Source organism: Siniperca chuatsi, linkage group LG7 (genome assembly GCF_020085105.1).
Source record: "Siniperca chuatsi isolate FFG_IHB_CAS linkage group LG7, ASM2008510v1, whole genome shotgun sequence".
Lineage (NCBI taxonomy): Eukaryota > Metazoa > Chordata > Actinopteri > Centrarchiformes > Sinipercidae > Siniperca > Siniperca chuatsi.
Genome location: NC_058048.1, coordinates 20,609,078 through 20,632,361, shown reverse-complemented (window position 1 = coordinate 20,632,361; position 23,284 = coordinate 20,609,078). Strand labels below are relative to the sequence as shown.

Below are 23,284 nucleotides of genomic sequence, written 5' to 3'. Positions count from 1 at the left end.
GAAAACTCTGGGGTTGTGTTCTAGTCTGGACGGGCAAAACGCAGGGTTTTGGAAACAATGAAGTGGCCACCCATGTTTGCTTCTTGTTTGGGTCTTATCAGTCACGACATGTCCTTCCCTGACTCACCAAGCCCCTATCACATAACCCTTTTCTGGAAGAAAACAAACACAAAGCATGACTAATTCAACATGGATAACGAACTGGCATTGCTGACCTTGTTGTCAATGCTAGCAGCTGTTGTGCAGTTAAATTCAGCATTTTATAATGCTACTACTGCCTACATGCTCAGGATACAAGTTATTATTTGAGCAATTTGTGACAATTCCCAAATCCAGTGGCAATATCAGCCCTACATGATTTCATTTTATTAATGATGTTGTGGTTCCTGGGGAATGTCGAGAAAACTTTTGAATGTGGAAGGAGCATCAAAACATTAAAACACTGAGTACAGAGCCCGAAGTGAAGGATCTTGACGTCAGCTTCTACCAAAAACACAGTAAAGTTATGCCACAATGCTTATCCACAGACTACATAAACAGAAACGGGAAACATGTGTAACTACAAGTACGTTTCATGGACGTTGTTGTCAGTCAGGGATTCGTTTTGATGCATCAATATTTATCGTTATGTAGGCTATAAGCATCATTGGCAAATGTGAACTGGGAGTATGTGCTATATTGTGGAGTATTTGAGTTTGTACATTGATGGAATAGATGTTATATTGTTTATATTTAGAAACACATAAAAGAACTTTGAAAATACAATGATGGAAAAGAAACAACAAACAACAAAATGCTATTGACAATGTTTTAATAAAAACAACATTATCCGGGAGGATTTTGTGAAGAGCAGTCACGTTTTCTTCCTCATTATTTTTGTCCTGCTTCCTGTTTACACCGTATGCCCAGTGTATGTGATTAGTTACGTGATACGAGTTTTGAGGCGTATTAGTATGGATGTAGATTATTTCAGAAATGGGGCTGAAACGCTCGTCTGGATGGAGATCATAGTAGTGTGGTTGTAGCCTTAGTGCATTTTGGTGCTCCAGCATCAGCAGCCACTCAGCTCGAGTAGCTGCATTTAGGGAGGAATCCGAGAACAGGGGCGGATTAAACCATATGGCCCTCTTGTGAGCGGTGAGAGGGGCCTCAGACAGCCTCCACTATTTTTATTTTGGATACAAAGTTCAGTCTCTCAACTGATTTATTCAGCCACATTTAATTTAGTTATGACACTAATTGCATAGAAATAAAAAAAATGCAAACAAAAACAAACTTTTCATTTCAGGCTTTTCGAGGGCACTCCCCCCATTGGTGCCCAGCATCGTCAGTCCCACTTTCCCCCTCACTACGATGCCCCTCCCCTTACATTTGAAAGAACTGATTTGGTCATCCTGTTTACTATTCCACCATGGGCTTTACAGCTGTTATAAATACCCAGAACAACATCTATGTTGTGCAGAGCAGGAAGGGGGGTATGTCATACTTTAGATACCTTGTCATTTGTCAGTGCAAGTTATTTCTGTTGTAATGTACATCTTGTCATTAAAATAATTTTCTTTACAGGTGGATTTCTTAAGGTTAAAATATGAACTTTTTCCTGTTGCATTAAGAGGGATTTAATTGAATTTGACATTTTAATTTCATGAACTGTTAACTGTTTATTGCAACTCTTGTTTATGTATGTTCTGCCAATGAGAAGTTATCTAACTGAGTATATTGTTAAATTAAAATGTCCAGAACAGCTGCATCCATGTCTTGGTTATCCTGGCTCTTCACCGTGTGGCCCTCCTCTGTCCCATCCATTTTCCTTATGGGGATTATGGTCAGACTGCTGGGGCTCAGGGTGGGGTTGCAGGTGGTTCAGACAGTGACTTGTTCTCGGTGGGGCACACCATTCGACCAGGGTCTGTTCCAGGATGGAGACATAGTTATTGGTGGGCTCTTTAATCTTCATTACAATCCTCCAGCTATAGACAACGACTTCACTCAACTGCCACACTACAAATCTTGTACTGGGTAAAAATCTGAACTGCATTGTTTACTGTGAATACTGTTTAATGCAATGCATATGTTTGACAAACACAAGATGCATTATTAGCTGTATCTTTTCTAATCCATAGGCAATAACTATTAGTGGTTACTTCATGTTCACATCTTAAAATATGTTTTGACATTATAGTATAGTGTTCTAACTACAGATTAGTAGCTTCACAATCACTTCAGCATTTTGACTGATATTTCTCTCATTCTCTCCTGTGGTTTCAGTTTGGAAAATCTTCCATTACAGTACATATATGCTATGGTGTTTGCGCTGGAGGAAATCAATCATAGTACAACCTTGCTACCAGGTGTGAAGCTCGGGTACCATATTCGTGATAGCTGTGCCCTACACCCTTGGGCTATGCAGGCAGCACTGTCACTGGTTGGAGGAGAAAGCACCAGCTGTAATTTAGCAGTCCCGCCAGACTATTCTACTGAGTATGGAGAGGAAATCGGAGAAAGGAGAGGTAGTAAATCAAACTCTGCATGGAATTGATGTATATCCTTAAAACACTGCAGTCTTGTATTTGAAACAGAACCAAGCAGTATTTCTATTTAACAAATGACTTTATTTCATTATATCTTATAATGTCATCAGGTGATCAGCCTGTTCCTTTGATCATTGGTGGTGCCTCATCTACAGAAGCCCAGATACTCTCCAGAATCCTGGGGCCAATCTCTGTACCTTTAGTGAGTTCCATTCAAATCCCCAAATGTATTGGTGTTTATTTAAAGGGATTTTAAAAATCATAATATTAAAATTTGTTTTTCACTCTGTGGTTTAACATTAACCACATTTAACATAACATTTATAGTTTTTGATTGGAAGCATAGGTTCCTTTTTGCTGTCCTCACAGCAAAAGGAAACTATTTACTGTAAACTGCAGCACACAGTCTTCTTAGAGGGGAAAACATAATCCAAGGGTGAAATTTATAACAATTGTAATGTGTGTGACAGTTCAGAATAACTTGTAACTTGATATCACAATATCTATGTATGTATGTTGTTTTTTAGATGAGCTACACATCTAGTTGTCCCTGTCTAAGTGACAGGCGTCAATTTCCTAACTTCTTCAGAACCATCCCCAGTGATATTTACCAAGCTCGGGCTATTGCCCAGCTTGCCATACGCTTCAATTGGACCTGGATTGGAGCAGTGGTAGCAAACAACGATTATGGCCATGTTGCAATAAAGGTGTTTCCATTTGATGTTATATTTGCTGTAGGAGAAATGTTTTGGCATCTATACAAGAAATCTACATAAATACAATATTTTAATGCTTTTAATTCATGTCATTGTTTTGCTCCTTTTACCTGTATATGTCAGGTATTTCAGGAGGAGACTCAAGGGGCAGGAGTGTGTCTGGCATTTGTAGAGACTCTCCAAAGGCAAAACATTGTGAGTGATGCCAGACGAGCAGCACTCACAATTCAGGCCTCGACTGCGAGGGTGATTGTGATTTTTACCTGGTATACAGATGTGAGGGAACTGTTCCTGCAACTAGACAAGATAAATGTGAGCAACTGAAATAAAATTGTATATTGAATCTGTACATAATAACAGAACTGATCCTATTCGAGAAACATAATAGCTTTTTAAAATGATCTTTTGATCTTGTCTGCTTGCTATCACTAGGTGACTGACAGACAGTTTCTGGCCAGTGAGGCTTGGAGCACCAGTGGAGATCTTCTCCAAAATCTTGCCACTTTTAAAGTGGCAAGTGGTGTTCTTGGTGTGGCCATTCGAAGTTCAACTATACCTGGATTTGAAAATTACCTCAAAAGTTTGAACCCATCTCATCGTCCTTACGATGAGTTCTTAAGAGAATTCTGGGAAAAGGAGTTTGGTTGTAGTCCTGGGGCCACACTTCTTTCTTCAAATGCTTCTTCACCACCAATCAGTTTGCTTCAAAAGGTTTCTCTACCACCCTGCAGTGGGACAGAGTCCCTGGAGGGAGTTCATAATCTCTTTACTGACATCTCTCAGCTAAGGGTGACATATAATGTCTACCTTGCTGTTTATGCTGCAGCCCATGCCCTTCACAGCATTCTCTCCTGCCCTGATAGAGACAGCCCTACTGGTAACAACAGCTCCACCTGCTCCTTTCCAAAACATATCAAACCCATAGAGGTATAAATGATTATGCCTATTTCAACACTTCTATGAGATGCATTTTCGACTTTCACAATCTATGTTTGCAAAGTTCTAGGGGATTGATATGGGGACATTAAGTAGTTGCATAAAAATTGCTGCAATACTGTTCATCTACTTTTAAGTAAAATATTTACCATTTCAACACTGTGATGCTTTCAGCTGTTGCAGCACTTGAACAAGGTGAATTTCACCACACCACAGGGTGAAAAGTTTTATTTCCAAATGGGCGACATTCCAGCAAAGTACGACCTTGTCAACTGGCAGAACACCCCTATGGGGCCACTCAAACTTGTTATGATTGGTCGTGTGGACGGATTTGACCTCCACCTTAATGAGTCAGCAATTCAGTGGAGCACAGGATCCAATCAGGTGGTTAAAAAGGAAGAATCTTGATTCAGCCCAATACCAAAATGTCTATTGAATTAAATATTTAATGTGATTCACAAGACTAGAGAATATGGTTTTACTTGTTGTTTAGGTGCCTATTTCAGTGTGCAGTGAGAGCTGCCCCCCAGGCACCCGGAAGGCCAACAGGAAAGGAGAACCTCTCTGCTGCTTTGACTGTATCCAATGTGCTGATGGGGAGATAAGCAATAAAATTGGTGAGGAAATTATTACATAAGATGTTCCCATAAACACTTTATCCAGTCAGCACTGCAATAGCAGCACAACCTTCCAATATGCAGTAACCCTGATTTTGTATAATACTTTCAGCTCATCTATATTTTCCCCCTTTTCGTTTTTCCTACTTCCCTCTTTTGTGTGTCTTCCTTCCTCTCTCAGGTTCTCTTCACTGTGAGCATTGTCCATTAGAGTTCTGGTCCAATGCTAAACAAACTGCCTGCATCCCTCGCCAGTTGGACTTCCTTTCCTTTAATGAAACGTTGGGAATTACTCTGACCACAGTTGCTGCGTCTGGTGTCGTGCTGACAACAGCTGTGTTTGCGGTTTTTCTTTACCACAGTCATACACCTATTGTAAGAACCGATAGTAATGTAATGGAGACTACACTGTACATTTTCTACAACTCCTTTTTGGTTTGTAGTTATTTAGGTCAGTATATTTGACAAAAAGGAATTCTGCATTACTGTATATAAAAATGTGTTTGAAATAATCTCAATGAATCCATCCTATGTTGTTAATGTGCTTGTCTTTTTAATATAAATTTAATCCCAATTCTCATTTTAAGGTGCGAGCCAACAATTCAGAACTGAGCTTCCTGCTTCTTCTGTCGCTGAAGCTCTGCTTCCTGTGCTCACTGGTGTTCATTGGTCGTCCATCAGTCTGGTCTTGTCGGTTCCAGCAGGCAGCCTTTGGGATCAGCTTTGTACTTTGTGTTTCCTGCCTCCAAGTCAAGACCTTAGTTGTTCTGGCAGCTTTCCGCTCAGCTCGGCCTGGAGCTGAAGATTTGATGAAGTGGTTTGGTCCTGGCCAACAGAGAGGAAGTGTTTGCCTCTTTACCTGTATACAGGTCAGAGTTGCAGATGCACTTTTTAATAACAAAATTAAGCATTTTATATGCATTAACCTGACATTGTGCAATGCTTTTTTTCATCAAGGTTATCATCTGTATTCTTTGGCTATTGCTCAGCCCCCCGGTGCCTCAAGCTGACTTGGATATCCCAGGGTTAAAAGTCACCCTGAAGTGTGCCATGGTCTCTGTGGTGGGCTTCTCTCTGGTTCTGGGTTACATTGGCCTGCTGGCCTGCACCAGCCTCCTCTTGGCCTTTCTTGCTCGGAAACTGCCTGACAACTTCAATGAGGCCAAACTGATCACCTTCAGCATGCTGATTTTCTGTGCTGTTTGGGTAGCTTTTGTTCCTGCTTATGTTAGCTCTCCTGGAAAATATGCAGTTGCTGTAGAGATTTTTGCAATTCTTGCCTCTAGCTATGGTTTACTTTTCTGTATCTTTGCTCCAAAGTGTTTCATCATTCTTTTGAGGCCAGAGATAAACACTAAGAAACACCTGATGGCTAGGTAGCAAAGAAAACTAATGCATGCTGTGAATTAATAAATTAGAGCAATATTAATTTAAAAGCCATTGTAAGTCACCTAAGTTATCATTTCCTCATCATTCTGCATGCATTCATTTTATTTATATGGTACTGTGTTGAAAGAAAACAATATTTTTTTCTTTTGGGTTTTCCTAAAATGTGTGTGATGAATTTCTGCTACTATCAGTAGTGACCATATAATGTCAGGTGTATTCACATAGACAAATGAATAGTTTGTGTTTTAGATTAAAAAAATAACCTGCATTTCGCATATTTTTTCAACTTTTCAAAATTGAAAACATAGGCCTGTTTTCCTTCAGAGTTTACAACTATTGCTAATGTAACAAACCTTGTACAGCATAAGAAAAATAACATCATAAAGACCCATTAATAAAAGTAAGTAAGTAAGCAAAGTTGTGTTTTTGTTTTTTGTAGTGATGCAACTGTTCAATGATGCAATGTTGATTTTGAGAGTTTTGAGAGGGAGTTACATTAGATTGCACTTCACAATAATTTAAAGAATTGCCATTTTTGGGGAGATCAGGTTAGAATCCCAGAAGTGCGCCCATTTGAAGTACTGTAGGTAACATAATAAAAGGGTGGTCAGACCATTTGAGGGTAATACCTAAATAATTATTAAACCGTTTTTATGTATGTATTGAATTTAAAAGTATGGAGCCTGAGGAAAGAGAAAGGTTTGGAGGACTTGAACCCTTATTGGTTGAACCATAACGTCTTCAGTCAGTTGCCAGGGGATCTGAATCAGAGAATCTAGCCAAATTTGCAATGGTCTCATTTAAAATGCCCACTAATATGAATCAAAGATTTTAAAGCAGTAAACTACCACGATGTACTATGATGTTATAGAACACAAATCCAGATCCTTGGCCTTTTACCTCTCCAAATGAAGTTTCTGTATAATTAATCCAGTTCTTTAAAGTTATGCAAAGAATGGGGAATGGGAAGCATATAGAAAGAAGATTTACCCAAAGAACTCTATTCATCTTTATTAGTGAGAGTCTGGCTTAAAATGAGAAATGACCAGAGGGCAACATCCTGCTTAATCTTGTTTCAGAATAAATGGCCTTACAAATTTTCTTCTATCCCTAAATAGGTAATACATGTCAATTGTCTGCCAAGTCAAATTTTCCAAGTAGGACAATAAACACCAAGCTGAATTGACTTTGAACGAGGACTGTGGTAATTGGCACGGATTTAGTAGAGGTTTTTTGACAACGTGATCTCATGGAATGGCATATAAATAGCACACTGAACATTTGCGTGTCATGTCTACGCATTTTAAGCTTTTCGCGTGTCATTTAACGCCTTTACAGATGGCACATTTCATGAGTTTTGGACATGCAGGTAAGGACAAAGTCAGGTGACCTTTGTCAGGTGACCTTCGTTGTCATGGTAACAATAATAAACACATTAACGTTGTGAAACGGTCGCAGTTTGGTTAGGTTTAGGCAACAAAACTACTTGGTTACGTATAGGAAAAGATCACGTTTTGGATTAAAATAAGTATGTTAGTTACATCAGTTAAGTTACGTACATAAGTTAAATTATGTTATGTATGTCATCTAAGACTTAAATTAATAGCCCGGGCTTTTATTTGCTTCAATCACTGAACTCAACCTGCCTATATTTGGGACAGGTGTCTATATAGGACAAGCTATTTCTATTCAGATTATTGTCTGTGCAATGTCGATATTTTAGTTAATCAAATATGACCAATATTCACTGTATGGCCAATGTTTAGGTCCTCTTATATTTCCTTCCTTTTCAAATTTAATGCATTTACTATATTTATTCAGTGTTGTAAAATGGAAATAACAAACATTACCTAAAGGCCCTGTCGGTAATTACTTATAACATATTAAACCTTTGACAGAATAAAAAATAAAGTTCATATTAAATTGTTGCCTGTGTTGAAGTCTCTGTTAAAAGACCAGTCAGTCATTTAAAAAGCATAGAGTGAAAGAAGGCTCCTGTCTTGTGTTAAATTGTTTTTTGTACCATGGATGCACATAAATGAAAAGTATCAGTATCTGTTCCTGATACATGCATACATTGTTGTGAAGTAACTGTGATCAATATCATGAAGAAAAAATACTATTTATTACAGTCGCCATGAGAGCTCAATGGACTGCATCAAAAGAAAATATAAAAAGATGCAGCAAATAGAGAAAACACAAGCAAATACATAAGTACTCCAAGTTGCACAGAACAAAACAAAACAAGTTTTAAAACCCCCCAAAATAAGTTCCCTGGGTACATCTGAAATAAAGACAAGAACATGCAAAACTTCAAATGTAGCTCAGCAAACAGAGCTGAGCATCAGCAATGATTTTAGAATTTGAAAAAGTCTTAATTTAGCCAGAATTCATAGCAAATTAGGTCTACTTAGTATCAGTCAGGTGTGGTTGTGGAGGCAAAAGTGCCACGTCATGTTGACAATGGATTACATATACTTTCGTTTCTGCCTCAGAGGTGTTTAGACCACCTCTTACAGTATGGCAAATTCACAAAGAGCAGTTTTGGTGGCTTGATGGCAGGGATGGACACTCAGACTACTCCAAAATTTATTTTCAATTTTGATGAATTATATGTTTTTAGTAGCTAGGGATTTAAGGCACAGACCATGAACCGCAATGTCCGGCTGGGGACCTTTGTTACGTGTTGTTTTCCTCTCTCTTTAGTTTACATATCACAGAAAGTACTACTCAGCCTGCGAAAGCAATAGTGTGACTTCTATTCCAGCTCTGGATTCCAAAGTCTGAAAAAATAACCCTGATGATGTCAGGCTTGGGTTTTGAGACTAAACTAAACTAAATTTAATCAGAGAAAGTAACTTTTGTACTTTAACTACGTCCTGAAAAAGAGAATAACTTCTTGTATAAGTATTCACAAACATATGATCCAGGTGCTAAGAAGATCATATTCAAATACGTTTATTTGGCAACAGCCCTGCTTTCCCAATATCTTAACATTGCTATTACTATTAACCTACTTTTCTGCTTGTGTTTTTCTATTGTATAGAGAAAAATAATTCATTCTGTCTTATGAAATTTAAGGGCAGTTTTTATGACTGGATGCCTCGACCCATGATTGCTTTCTTTGTGTTCCTCTCTGGTCTCAGAAGGATTATGTAACATTTGGGTCCAAACAGTGATACCAAGAGACCAAAACTGGAGGCCAGGATGGCAAATACCTCCACTGCATCTGCATATTTGCCTGGTGAGCTAATGTATGTAGGAACAAAGGCCACCCACACAGCACAGAAGATCAGCATGCTGAAAGTAATGAGTTTGGCCTCATTGAAACTATCTGGAAGATTCCTTGCTATAAATGCAATCAGAAAACTGAGGATAGCCAGTAAACCAATATAGCCCAGTAACACTGCAAAACCAACTGTGGACCCGACCACACACTCATAAACTATCTTGTCATTGTGGTATTGAGTGTTTTTATGAGGAGATGGTGAGGAAGAGACGAGCCAGGCAGTGCAGATTGACGCCTGAAGAGAAGTAAGAACAATAACTGTCCCTCTCTGCTGCACAGCACCAAACCACTTCAGACTGGCTCCACCTCCTGGCTTGGAGGCCTTGAAAACAGCCAGAACCACCATGGTTTTCACCAGGATGCATGAGACACAAAGCACAAAGCTGATCCCAAATGCTGCATGTCTCAGCTGGCATGTCCACAGCCTGGGGCGGCCGATAAACAGCAGTGAGCAGAGGAAACATAGTTTAAGTGACACCAAGAGCAGGAAACTCAGTTCTGAATTGTTGGCGCGTACTATAGGTGTACTGTGATGATAGATAAAGATCACCAGGACAACAGCACAGATAAATGTGCCCAGCAAAGAGGTGGCGGTCAAGCAGATACCCAGAGGTTCATGGTAGGATAGGAACTCCGTTTTCTTAGGAACACAGTAGTCACGCTGGGGGCTGGACCACAAATCCTCTGGACAACTGGTGCACTCCATGGAGTCTATGAAAATAGGGGAAGACTTAAGATACATGTTTATCTCCAAACTGCAATGTTTAAATCTGAATACCAACCAGTCTTATTGCTGATCTTTCCCTCAGAACAAGGGATGCAGTCAAAACAGCACACAGGTTCCCCTTTCTTTCTGGCCATGCGGGTACCTGGAGGACAGCTCTCACTGCACACTGACTGGGGTGGCTATAGGGAGAAAAATACATATCTCATATCCTACACTACGTTACACTGCTATAATGATTTATCCATGGGCCAACAAATAGCTGTCTGAAAAATCAGAAGTAACCTTTTTTGATTCAAAGTTCCAGAAGATTTTGTCTTCATCAATTGTGAGTTCTTCACCTTTGAAGGCCAACCTCTTAACCTCACCCACATTCTGAAGTCTCGTTCTTCCATCAGGGAGCCGCAGCCAGTTCATGATATCATAGATTGGTAGGGCATCACCATTCTCATCAAATGACACTTGATCACCAAATGGTGTGGTGAAGTTGACCTTTTCCATGTAATACATAAGCTGTGAACATCAGAATAAGGGATAGAGGAAAACCAAAGAGGACAGATAAAAAAAATTCTATATGTGCCTGGTATTCAATAATCAAACTGCATACTACAATCATGAACACATCGAGACATTAACAATTCCAACAAAGCATTTCCTTTAAAGTGGAGTCACATCTCCGTATACCTGTGACTAGATATTGTTGCCTCTGACTTGATAATATTATCCACTGCTATCACCCAGTGAGTGGGAAAATCCTAGCAGCTATCTGCTTGGCTCTTTACTATTGGTAAACTCATAGCTTTGTATTTACTCCTATAACCTAAATGCAGCTCTACAAGAACTATTAAAGCACAGTCATGTAAACAGGTGGAGTGTAAACTGATATCACACCTGCCATGGCTCCAGTCTTTGCAAAGTGGCACAGCTGTGCCCACTGAAAGGCCCTCTCCCTGGCTCACACTGCAGCATTTCATCAAGGGCATACGCCAGAGCATAGACAGCCTTGTACACATTGTACTCCGGCCTGAGATTTGAAATGTCCAAGAACTCAGTCTCCACATTCTCTAGATCTTCCTGTCCAGTGCATAATGCTCCCCCAGCTTCCACCCAACCTGCTGGAAGTGGTGCAAATCTACACTGAAATGTGTATTCCCAAAACTGTTTCACCTGAAATGCATTAAAAACTGCATGTTAACAGAAATAATAACAATATATTATTGTTGCAAGTTGTCATCAGATTGTCTCTCACCATGCTATTTCCATAGACATTGTTGTGGTGTAGGTCAGGACGTATTCGTGAGAGGAATTCCCTGAGCCCTGCTATTTCTCCTCGACGGATGCCGATGCCCAGTGTGCCACCCAGGTAAGGCATGAGGTGGGGGGTGTGGAACACAATACCTGCTATCGCAGCTTCACTGGCCATCCACTGCAGGCCTGTCACATTCTGCCTCACAACCTGTTCATTATACCAAATATATAGTCATACAACCATCCCACTAAAGTCGTGTCTAGTCTTCTGAATTATACACAGTTTGATGTCTTGCAAAATGATGCATATTATCAACTGGAGTTTAGTGTAACTTGTTTGAGTAAGTGATCTCACCCTAAAAGCCAGCTAACAGCACCTTTAACAATTAAATAAAATATAATAATTATATTTTACAGGTTATTAAACGAAAATTTTAATTAAGTTGTATTTCAAGCCCAACCTCTTCCATGAGATTAATCATGTAACTCTCATGTGCAAATACAATGACCACAAGAGCTGTAGATTTCTTCATCACATCCACAATCCTCATTAGTTCAGCTGGGTCTTTGCCCCAGGACAAAACCTCGAAGTAGGCCAGACAACCTCCACCAGACTGAACAAAGTCAGATTGAAAGGATCTGGCAGCGTGGAGTCCATAATCATCATCACTGACCAGCAGACCTGCCCAAGTCCAGCCAAAGTGTTTTAGAATCTGAATCATAGCACGCACCTAAGTGAATACAGAGTGGAGGGATTAGTGGACAGGCTGGAATAATCTTACAGTGGAAAACCTGAGAAACAGGTTTCACAATAGACCATGTTTAATTATTGCCTCTCAGCTTTGTTCTGAGTCCAAACAACTCCATCAATGACACAAAGAATGTGACTGCTGTTACACATAATGAATATATTTTTCAATGCAGTACAGGGAAGTTCTTTCTGATAAATGTGTAAGTGCACATTCTTTCTTTTATGCATTTTCATTTTGCTGATGGTCACCTGGAAAGCATCACTTGGGATCGTCCTAAAGAAGGATGGAAACTTTTGCCGGTCACTCAGGCAGGAACATGTGGCAAAATAACTCACCTGTGAAAGACACAGAATGTACATCTTAAAAACATTCAAAGCCTTTACTGGGTCATTCAACTTTTTAAAGTTGATTACTCCATGTTTACAATTGACACTAAATTTGAAATTAAATTAAAATGATCTAAATAAATTATTAGATGGTAAGGTACACAACTTACCATAGGTACTCTGTACAAACCTAAGACAGAGGAGATGGCAATAGAACTTGTAGAGATAGAATCACCCACAATTCCCAGGACTGGGGGGGTTCCTACACAGTTCTTGTCTAATATAAACTGCTCCTCTTGACCACTGACTAAGGACAACGCTGCACGGAATCCAATTCCTAGTTTGATGCAGTTATCATAAAGACTGTATCCCAGAGTCACATTAGGTAGCAGGTTGGAGTTTCTGTTTATCTCATCAATAGCAAAGGCCATGGTCTGTGCCTGCCTGAATCCTAGAACATCAAAACTAACACAAAAAATACAACTGTTTGGTATTGAAAAATACAACATGATACAGTAACTGTGCCAAAATCTACAACTACAGATTAACACTATTAAACAATTAAGACAGTTGAAGAGCAGTAATTATTATAATTATAAGCACTCACAAACAACCATGATCCAAACCATCCACTCTACACACACTTCTACCCCACTTCCCTCTGGACGCAAGTATGGACTACCCATGTGCACGAAGGCTTGTTTTGGCAAGAGCTATGTTCCTGCAGCCATACAAGCTTTAAATGTTATTTGTGGACAAATTATCTATAATTAAGAAAACTGTGCAAAAAAAGTAAAAATACACTATATAATTCTTTCAGAGTAATATCTAAAATGATTTTTGCTGTTTCCCTGACAGACTCACCCGTGGCAGGTAGGCTGTTGTGGCTCTGAAGTAAAAGACAGGTCAGGAAAGACAGAGAAGAAGTGGATCCCGAACAGTCCACCTAGAACAACATCTCCAGCCTTGTGCATCCCATTTAGATGAAACTGTCCCTGTAACCGGCAGGAGGAGGAATAAAGAGGGGAGGACACAGTAGAAGAAACGTAGGAATACAACAACATGAAACACATGAGCAAGAGCAAGTTGATATCTAAAAATGCCCACATGACTTTCCTCCTGTTTACCCCTTTTCTGAGCCCAGTCATCAAGTTGTATTGTTGTCACTCCCTTTTATTGACTTACAGTATTGTTTAATCTTGCACACCACCCATCAGGGCATAAGTAAAAGTAGGGGCAGGGCCTAAAATGCATTTCATTTGAGATTTATTTTGTATTGGGGCGGAATTAATTTGTGCACTTTTAATAACATCTCACCAAGGCCATATTAGCAACCTTTCCACTCCAAATTTAAGTTGTAGATATAATCATTAAGGTCTACTGAAATGTACATGACAGTCATAATGTGTTTATTAGTTTTTTGAATATCATATTAAGTTGACTTTGATATGTATGTTAAGTTGGAAATAAAGTAGATACGTTTCACCCTCCTGTAAAACATCTACTTGCCTTGTTGTAAAATACATGTTTTCTTTCGTATCACTCTGCAGTTTAAAACCTGAGCAGATACATATATGCATCAGAAGAGCCACTGAGTATTTCCCAAATTTGTGTGTGACAACCATACCAAATTAAACTCACCAAATGCACAAATCAGCCCTGAGTACGTGGTATTCACTATCAAACATTAACAGAGGTTGATAAAATGTCCACTAGATGGTAGCAGCATACTAAGACATTTAGTTTAATAATATGTCTTTGCATCTATTTTTCATTGCAATGTGCCTTTTAGATGGAGGGCTATTGTATCTGGCTGGCACCCATTGTAACTTGGTAGATAGATATGATCAGTTCTGCAGAAACATGTGCAAGACAGGTTATCCCATTAGACCTTTGTCTATTCAATTTGCAATGTTATATAGTTTCTCTTTGGAGTGTTTTAGTTTTGAATTTGAAGTTATTTCATTTTCATGTACACAACAATTACAGTGAATCAGTTGTTGGCAATGAAAGTCTTAGATCTCAGGCTCCATCCAACTATGCACTTACAGATATATATAGAAAATATGTACAAAGAAAAATCACGTAAGTGAAACAAATTCAAATTAGAATCTAAAACATAAAATAGAGCAGCAGCTAAAATATAAGAATAAAATATATGCAATATAACATAAAATAAAGTAAAACATAATACTGAGGTAGCCTGGTTAGTGATAGTAAAATGCATAAACTGTAATGTAAATAGGTTGTGCAGTAATGAAGTATGTATATACATAATGAGTACAGATTGTAGACAGGTATGCATATAAATATATATACTGTGATGTGTACATGGATAATCAGGTACTAATAAATATATATGTATATGCTGAGATGTAAATAAACAGGTAATAAATATATATGCTAAGATGTAAATTAAGTACAGTACGGTAAGTACAACATGATAACTGTCTATGATTACAGACAGAAACCTTTAAAGGTGTATGTGTTTACCTCACTGCAATAATAGTGAGTGCATGCACATACTCTTCCAGGCAGGACCTTACTCAGCTCTATTTCCCCTTTCCTGAAGCGGTGAGAAGGGAAACAGCAGTGAGGACATCATCAGTTATTTCCATTTGGAAACTATCCCGATCCTGACTGACAAGATAGTAGAAGTACTGAGCCCTGTCACATTAAGAAGCAACATCTCAATTTATATTGTAACATTCTCGGCTGAATTTGTCCAGTAAAAAGTTAAAATGTAATTCCTCGTAACTGTTGAATTCTCCCAGAAGGCAAATATTTGAGATGACACTGAGCAGTTTTTTTTTTAGTTTGAAAAAAGCTTTAATTACCCAGAATTCATAGCAAATTAGTCCTACATAAAACTGGAATGCGGAACTTTTGTCTCCCCCGTCTAGCAGTGAGAGCAATTACACAAACACTGTCGAGGCGTGCTAGTGATGTATGCCTACAGTGAGCTTGCCCCAGGCTCATGTTTAGAAATAGTTATAAAAATACAGAGAAATTTCCACAGTTCCAAGACAATAATCCATTATTTAGCTAGAGTAAATGTAATAGCCGCATAGCATACTCCAAATATTTTACCAACCTGTCCAAGAGCAGTAACATGACATCTGTGTTTGCCTTCAGTCCCTTCCCTTCTCTCAGTGCTCTCCAACAAGGAAAAGCTACACAATGGTTATCTGTGTTTGTCCTCACTGTTGATTGCTTTCTTTTTTTGACTGTAATCCTTGCTTGAGTTTCTTTTTTATCTGGAGCATCCAAAACTTTTCTTGGATTCTTAAGTTTTGAGCTCCTGTAAGCATAAAATCAAACCTCGTTTTTAGATCTGACCAAGGCTACAGGCTGCACTGAAGCTGTGCTAGGATACAACATCCATTTATATACTGGGTAGGGTGGGTCCCTCTTAATTACCCAAATTTCCTTGTTTTCCTTCACAGACTTTGTGGACAAACCTGGACGCTCCATCACTTCTCATAGAACTACTGTTACCTTGTGTAACTTTTGTTGTAGTGTCAGTCGCGAACGAGTCAGCTCTATGAGCCGGCTCCTTTAAGTGAGCGATGAGTCTCATCTGAGCCGACCCCTCCCCCCTTCTATTCTTGACATATCCCACTTTTTAACCATCAATATGACAGAATATTTCTATTGCAGGTGAAGAATCTTGCATATTTATTTCTTGCAACAAATAAGAATGTAACTTAGGCAGTGACCAGCAGAAGTGGTACTGAATGAAGAGCCGTTTGCGAGCTGAAAGAGCCGGCTTTTGGAAAGGAATGGACCCATAAGATCCCGCTCCCTTCAAAGAGCCGTAACTCTCATCACTAGTATGTGTAACTGTGTTTTCACCATCTAACAACAATATTATATCTGGAGTGTTAATGTTAATGATCAATAACAATTACTCAATGATATTGTAATAGATTCCCATACTTTGGACATTTGAACTTATTTAAGTTTCTATTTTGGAACAGAACAACCAGTGAAATTTCAAAACACTTCAGGCTCAGTCACATTTCAACTAAGATGCTTGTATGTGGTATACTGTATAAGCTGTTAATCTGTATAATGTTGCCTGCAATACCTTTGTACTCAAGAAAAGTCATAGATTTCTGCTTCTCTTAAAGACTGACTTTGTGACATTTGATGTTTGGAAATTCAGCAGCTGAAAGGAGCTTTTATGGGGCGATATAAAAACGGGTGAGTGTGATGACTAAAATTGTGTGTTGACCATTCTTACACATTGCCCTTTTAAAGGGGTAAGAACTGAGACTAGTCTCCACCTGTTGAATTCATACTCCAAATCAATAGGGGGCAGCATGTCACATATTGGGTCATAACTGCTGCTAGCTGCCATTAGCTAGTTAGCTCAGTTAGTCGTGCAGATAACTAAGTTACGGTGCTATTAGCTGACTGAGCACCAGAACCAGAGCCGGGCGAGCAGGCAATGGACCGGGATCAGCAGCCTCCCAGTGAACACGGCCAGACCAGGACTGAACACAGCCTCAGAGACTGACGGAGGCCAGTTTGACAACAGGGAATAAATCACAGAGGTGATTTACAGTGGCTCCGACAAGGAGTCCAGGGATGACGAAGACATGCCGTGTTCAGGCTGGGACAGGAGAGGCATCAAGCCAAGAGCAGCGAGAGGGAAGTTGGTCATCAGAGAGGCAGCAACAGCCTGTAAACCCATAATATTTATTACATCTAACACGGTGGATTAAGGATTTATTTCGACCAAACCAGAGTTGGTGATTGTTGGAACAGTTTAAAGACTAACCAAGACGGTTTTGGTTAGTTATATTTTGTTCCTGCTGAGTGTGTTTTACGATGACTTAATAAGGCAGTTAAGCTGGTCTTAGTTCGGTGAAAGACAGGTGTAAGAAAATTTCATTTCTAGACATTTTGTGAGTTTATTTATTAGACTAAAAAAGCTAAGAGAGCTTATGTAACGTACCAGCTGAAACTACCTGAGCTATACGCCTCTTGAGGCACAAGTGGTATAACAACACAGGACGGGCCGGGACTAGCAGTTAGCATGCTAATTTCAATATATATCTCTGCAACACAATACATAGCCATCTTTTACATGTCGTCAGACCTGTACTTTTTCACATTCTGTTGATAAGGTTAATTTTTTTGTGTTTTAAACTGAAAAGCTGGCCAAATCTTACATATTGCCCCTTTAAGTCAACAAAAGCCCCGGGTAGATCAAAAAGAAATGCATATAGTAATGTTAGATGTATTCAAATAGTCTGCATAATTTATTTGGAGAGAGTAACTTATAGTATAAACAGGTGTAAGATTAACTAAACCATGAAAAGTCAAAAGACAATAAAAGCATTTGAAGTGTAAGTGCTTTGTACTTTAACTACATCCTGGAAAAAGAGAATAAACTGTTGTGTTTAAGTATTCACAAACACTTGATCCAAATGCTAAGAAGATCATATTCAAATATGGCATCAGCCCTGCTTTCTCAATATCTTAACATTGCTATTACTACCAACTTACTTCTCTGGCTGTGTTTTTGTATCGTATAGACAACAAGGATACATTCTGTCTCATTAAATTAAGTGCAGTTTTATGACTTGATGCCCCGACCCATGATTGCTTTCTTTGTGTTCCTCTCTGGTCTCAGCAGGATTATGTAACATTTAGGTCCAAACAGTGACACCAAGAGACCAAAACTGGAGGCCAGGATGGCAAATACCTCCACTGCATCTGCATATTTGCCTGGTGAGCTGATATAAGCAGGAACAAAGGCCACCCACACAGCACAGAAGATCAGCATGCTGAATGTAATAAGTTTGGCCTCATTGAAACTATCTGGAAGATTCCTTGCTATAAATGCAATCAGAAAACTGAGGATAGCCAGTAAACCAATGTAACCCAGTAACACTGCAAAACCAACTGTGGACCCGACTACACACTCATAAACTATCTTGTCATTGTGGTATTGAGTGTTTTTATGAGGAGATGGTGAGGAAGAGACAAGCCAGGCAGTGCAGATTGCTGCCTGAATAGAAGTAAGAACAATAACTGTCCCTCTCTGCTGCACAGCACCAAACCACTTCAGACTGGCTCCGCCTCCTGGCTTGGAGGCCTTGAATACAGCCAGAACCACCATGGTTTTCACCAGGATGCATGAGACACAAAGCACAAAGCTGATCCCAAATGCTGCATGTCTCAGCTGGCATGTCCACAGGCTGGGACGGCCGATAAACAGCAGTGAGCAGAGGAAACATAGTTTAAGTGACACCAAGAGCAGGAAACTCAGTTCTGAATTGTTGGCACGTACTATAGGTGTTTTGTGATGATAGATAAAGATCCCCAGGACAACAGCACAGATAAATGTGCCCAGCAATGAGGTGGCTGTCAAGCAGATACCCAGAGGTTCATGGTAGGAGAGGAACTCCGTTTTCTTAGGAACACAGTGGTCACGCTGGGGGCTGGACCAGAAGTCCTCTGGACAACTGGTGCACTCAATGGAGTCTATGAAAATAGGGAAAGTCTTGACATAGATGTTTATATTATATATCCAAACTGCAATGTTTAAATCTGAATACCAACCAGTCTTATTGTTGATCTTTCCCTCAGAACAAGGGATGCAGTCAAAACAGCACACAGGTTCCCCTTTCTTTCTGGCCATGCGGGTACCTGGAGGACAGCTCTCACTGCACACTGACTGGGGTGGCTAAAGAGGGGAAAAATAAATATCTCTTATCCTACACTACGTTACACTGCTATAATGATTTATCCATGGGCCAAAAAATAGCTGTCTGAAAAAGCAGAAATTACCTGTTTGGAGTCAAAGTTCCAGAAGATTTTGTCTTCATCAATTGTGAGTTCTTCACCTTTGAAGGCCGACCTCTTAACCTCACCCACATTCTGAAGTTTAGTTCTTCCATCAGGGAGCCGCAGCCAGTTCATGATATCATAGATTGGTAGGGCATCACCATTCTCATCAAATGACACTTGATCACCAAATGGTGTGGTGAAGTTGACCTTTTCCATGTAATACATAAGCTGTGAACATCAGAATAAAAGATTGAGGAAAACCAAAGAGGACAGATAAAAAATAATTCTATATGACCATGGTGAACACAGAGGTACCTAGTATTCAATAATCAAACTGCATAGTACTCTTCTGAACATATGAAGATATTAAAAATCCCAACAAAGAATTTCAATTATAGTGGAGTCACATCTCTGGATACCTGTGACAAGATATTGTGGTCTTTGACCTGATAATAATATCCACTGCCATCACCCAGCTGTACAAAAAATCCCAACAGCTATCTGCTCGGCTCTTTACTATTAGTAATATCATAGCTTTGTATTTACTCCTATACCCTAAATGCAGCCCTACAAGAACTATTAAAGCACAGGATTTAGTCATGTACACAGGTGGAGTGTAAACTGATATCACACCTGCCATGGCTCCAGTCTTTGCAAAGTGGCACAGCTGTGCCCACTGAAAGGCCCTCTCCCTGGCTCACACTGCAGCATTTCATCAAGGGCATACGCCAGAGCATAGACAGCCTTGTACACATTGTACTCCGGCCTGAGATTTGAAATGTCCAAGAACTCAGTCTCCACATTCTCTAGATCTTCCTGTCCAGTGCATAGTGCTCCCCCAGCTTCCACCCAACCTGCTGGAAGTGGTGCAAATCTACACTGAAATGTGTACTCCCAAAACTGATTAATCTGAAATATATTCAAAACTGCATGTTATAAATATAACAAAATATTATTCTTGCAAATACCAGACCAGATTGTAAGGTTAAACTCTCACCATGCTATTTCCATAGACATTGTTGTTGTGGTGTAGGTCAGGACGTATTCGTGAGAGGAATTCCACAGCCCTGCTATTTCTCCTCGACGGATGGCGATGCCCATTGTCCCACCCAGGTAAGGCATGAGGTGGGGGGTCTGGAGCACAGTAGCTGCTATCCAGGCTTCACTGGCCATCCACTGCAGGCCTGTCACATTCTGCCTCACCACCTGTTCATTATACCAGATATGTAAATTCATATTACCATGCCACTACAGCAGTGTCTCGTCTTGTGAATTATACAGTTTATGCAGCTGATGTCTTGTCTTACTCATTCATACATATGCGCAATCCTGTTTTTTACACAGTATTATGAGGAAAGTGATGCATATCATCATAACTGGAGTTAAGTGTAATTTGTCTGAGTAAGTAATCTCACAATAAACCCTGTTAACAGCACCATTAACAAATAAGAGGTAGGATGCATTCAATTCAATCTATTTGTTACAGGCCAATATGTTATTGTAACTAAAATATTTCAGTTTAAAAAATAAAAGCTAAAAATAAAAAAGCTTAAAAATATTAAGCTATATATTTATATTAAGTTATAATTAAGTTGTATTTCAAGCCCAACCTCTTCAATTAGATTGATCATGTGACTCTCATGTGCAAACACAATGACAATGCGAGCTGTTGATTTCTTCATCACATCCACAATCCTCCTTAGTTCAGCTGGGTCATTGCCCCAGGGCAAAACCTCGAAGTAGGCCAGACAACCTCCACCAGACTGAACAAAGTCAGATTGAAAGGATCTGGCAGCGTGGAGTCCATAATCATCATCACTGATCAGCAGACCTGCCCAAGTCCAGCCAAAGTGTTTTAGAATCTGAATCATAGCACGCACCTAAGTGAATACAGAGTGGAGGGATTAGTGGACAGGCTGGAATAATCTTACAGTGGAAAACCTGCTAAACAGGTATCACAATAGACCATGTTTAATTATTGTCTCTTAGCTTTGTTATCTGAGTCCAAACACCTCCTGCTGTTACACAAAATGAATATATTTTTATTGCAATGCTGAGGAATTTTTAACTGCACATGCTTTCTTTTATGTATTTTCATTTTGCTGATGGTCACCTGGAAAGCATCACTTGGGATCGTCCTAAAGAAGGATGGAAACTTTTGCCGGTCACTCAGGCAGGAACATGTGGCAAAATAACTCACCTGTGAAAGACACAGAATGTACATCTTAAAAACATTCAAAGCCTTTACTGGGTCATTCAACTTTTTAAGGTTGACTATTCCATGTCATTAAATTTGAAATTAAATCAAAATTATCCAAAATAATTATTAGATGGTATGGTGCAAAGACTTACCATAGGTACTCTGTACAAACCTAAGACAGAGGAGATGGCAATAGAACGTGTAGATGAAGAATCACCCACAATTCCCAGGACTGGGGGGGTTCCTACACAGGTCTCGTCTAATATAAACTGCTCCTCTTGACCACTGACTAAGGACAACGCTGCACGGAATCCAATTCCCAGTTCGAGACAGTTATCATAAAGACTGTATCCCAGAGTCACATTAGGTAGCAGGTTGGAGTTTCTGTTGATCTCATCAATAGCAAAGGCCATGGTCTGTGCCTGCCTGAATCCTAGAACATCAAAACTAACGCAAAAAATACAACTGTTTGGTATTGAAAAATACAACATGATACAGTAATTTTGCCAACATGTACATGTTTCACAACTACAGTTCTTGCAAACAATGAACCCAGTTCAATAGCAACAATAAGTATTAAAATTAAATACAATTTAAAAAAAGTAAAAAGTGTTTTAGTAGCATAAACACACATTCTTTCTACTTTTTCAGAGTAATATCTGATTATCAAAAATACATTGTACTAATGGGATTGATTTTCCCCAGTTTCTGCTTTTTGCTGTATCTCTGATAGACTCACCCATTGCAGGTAGGCTGTTGTGGCGCTGATGTAAAAGACAGGTCAGGAAAGACAGAGAAGAAGTGGATCTGAAATATCCCACCTAGAACAACATCTCCAGCCTTGTGCATCCCATTTAGATGAAACTGTCCCTGTAACCGGCAGGAGGAGGAATAAAGAGGAGGGGACACAGCAGAAGAAAAGTAGGGATACAACAACATGAAACACATGAGCAAGCACAAGTTGATATTTAAAAATGCACACATGACTTTCCTCCTGTTTACCCCTTTTCTGAGCCCAGTCATCAAGTTTTATTGCTGTCAGCCCCTTTTATTTACTTGCAGTATTGTAATCTTGAACACCACCCATCAGGGCATAATCAAAAGTAGGGGCAGGGCCTAAAATGTATTTCATTTGAGATTTATTTTGTATTGGGGCGGAATTAATTTGTGCATTTTTAATAACATCTCAACAAGGCCATGTTAGCAACCTTTCCACTCCAAATTTAAGTTGTGGATGGCTGGATGTTTATTAGTTTTTATTTTTGTCATATTAAGTGGACTTTGATATGTATATGAAAGGAGCAATGTGTAAGAATTGAGACTACTCTCCACCTGTCAAATTCATACCACAAAAAATAGTGGGCAGCATATTACATATCAGGTCATAACTGCTGCTACCTGCCGTTAGCTAGTTAGCTCAGTTAACCATGCAGCTAACTTAGCAGTCCTATTAGCTGACTGAGTCCGGAATGGGCACCAGAATCGGAGCCAGGTGAGTGGGCAACGAAAACGGGATCAACAGCCTCCCAATGAACACAGCCAGACCGAGAACGAACACAGACTCCGAGACCACCTGGCCTCCATTGGTGGCCAAATAGGTGTAAGAATATTTCCTTTCTTGACATTTTGTGAGTTTATTTTGTTTATTTACTAGACTAAAAAAGATAAGAGAGCTTGTGTAATGTAGCTCAGCTATGCTATCTAACTATCGCCTCTCGAAGGACAAGTGGTATTACAACACAGGACCGGCCG

General features: G+C 39.5%; 3 protein-coding genes across 6 annotated transcripts; 1 reads left to right on the top strand and 2 right to left on the bottom strand.

Annotated features, from left to right (window-relative positions):
- Positions 1-302: 302 nt before the first annotated feature.
- Positions 303-6,606, top strand: LOC122879543 (extracellular calcium-sensing receptor). 2 transcript variants are annotated; one of them, XM_044203766.1, is made up of 11 exons: positions 303-2,019; positions 2,269-2,510; positions 2,642-2,733; positions 3,059-3,238; positions 3,371-3,559; positions 3,680-4,174; positions 4,358-4,567; positions 4,677-4,800; positions 4,982-5,175; positions 5,388-5,669; positions 5,758-6,606. In XM_044203766.1, exons 1-11 carry the CDS (start codon positions 1,733-1,735, stop codon positions 6,178-6,180), a joined length of 2,718 nt encoding a protein of 905 aa, XP_044059701.1. In that variant the 5' UTR covers positions 303-1,732; the 3' UTR covers positions 6,181-6,606. The 2 variants fall into 2 exon arrangements, 1 of the variants encoding a protein (XP_044059701.1); XR_006378728.1 differs by having other exon boundaries at positions 1,741-2,019; positions 4,982-5,251; positions 5,758-5,884.
- A 1,686-nt stretch (positions 6,607-8,292) lies between these two features.
- Positions 8,293-16,075, bottom strand: LOC122879544 (extracellular calcium-sensing receptor-like). 3 transcript variants are annotated; one of them, XM_044203768.1, is made up of 10 exons: positions 15,949-16,075; positions 13,393-13,523; positions 12,699-12,993; positions 12,451-12,537; positions 11,912-12,181; positions 11,452-11,658; positions 11,094-11,369; positions 10,488-10,715; positions 10,261-10,384; positions 8,293-10,189 (listed from the first exon to the last, which is right to left on the bottom strand). In XM_044203768.1, the coding sequence occupies exons 1-10, from the start codon at positions 16,000-16,002 to the stop codon at positions 9,279-9,281; spliced, it is 2,583 nt and encodes an 860-aa protein (XP_044059703.1). In that variant the 5' UTR covers positions 16,003-16,075; the 3' UTR covers positions 8,293-9,278. The 3 variants fall into 3 exon arrangements, with proteins under 3 accessions (XP_044059703.1, XP_044059702.1, XP_044059704.1); XM_044203767.1 differs by lacking the exon at positions 15,949-16,075 and having other exon boundaries at positions 13,393-13,676; XM_044203769.1 differs by lacking the exons at positions 11,912-12,181; positions 15,949-16,075 and having other exon boundaries at positions 13,393-13,676.
- Positions 16,076-17,333: 1,258 nt separating this feature from the next.
- LOC122879548 (extracellular calcium-sensing receptor-like) lies at positions 17,334-22,516 on the bottom strand. The gene is given in 10 exon segments (XM_044203777.1): positions 17,334-19,026; positions 19,105-19,228; positions 19,333-19,560; positions 19,966-20,241; positions 20,330-20,394; positions 20,397-20,538; positions 20,943-21,212; positions 21,446-21,532; positions 21,685-21,979; positions 22,272-22,516. Coding segments are annotated over 10 exon segments (2,643 nt in total). The 3' UTR covers positions 17,334-18,115.
- Between the last annotated feature and the right edge of the window lie 768 nt (positions 22,517-23,284).

Excerpts from the sequence above, each read along its gene's own strand:
- LOC122879543 (XM_044203766.1), top strand. The coding sequence starts at position 1,733 with ATGTCCAGAACAGCTGCATCCATGTCTTGGTTATCCTGGCTCTTCACC. Across the intron at positions 4,568-4,676 it reads GGAGCACAGGATCCAATCAG|GTGCCTATTTCAGTGTGCAG; the intron begins GTGGTTAAAAAG and ends CTTGTTGTTTAG. Across the intron at positions 5,176-5,387 it reads ACCACAGTCATACACCTATT|GTGCGAGCCAACAATTCAGA; the intron begins GTAAGAACCGAT and ends TCTCATTTTAAG.
- LOC122879544 (XM_044203767.1), bottom strand. The coding sequence starts at position 13,676 with ATGACTGGGCTCAGAAAAGGGGTAAACAGGAGGAAAGTCATGTGGGCA. Across the intron at positions 12,538-12,698 it reads GTTTGTACAGAGTACCTATG|GTGAGTTATTTTGCCACATG; the intron begins GTAAGTTGTGTA and ends TGTCTTTCACAG. Across the intron at positions 10,716-11,093 it reads AAAGACTGGAGCCATGGCAG|CTTATGTATTACATGGAAAA; the intron begins GTGTGATATCAG and ends TGATGTTCACAG.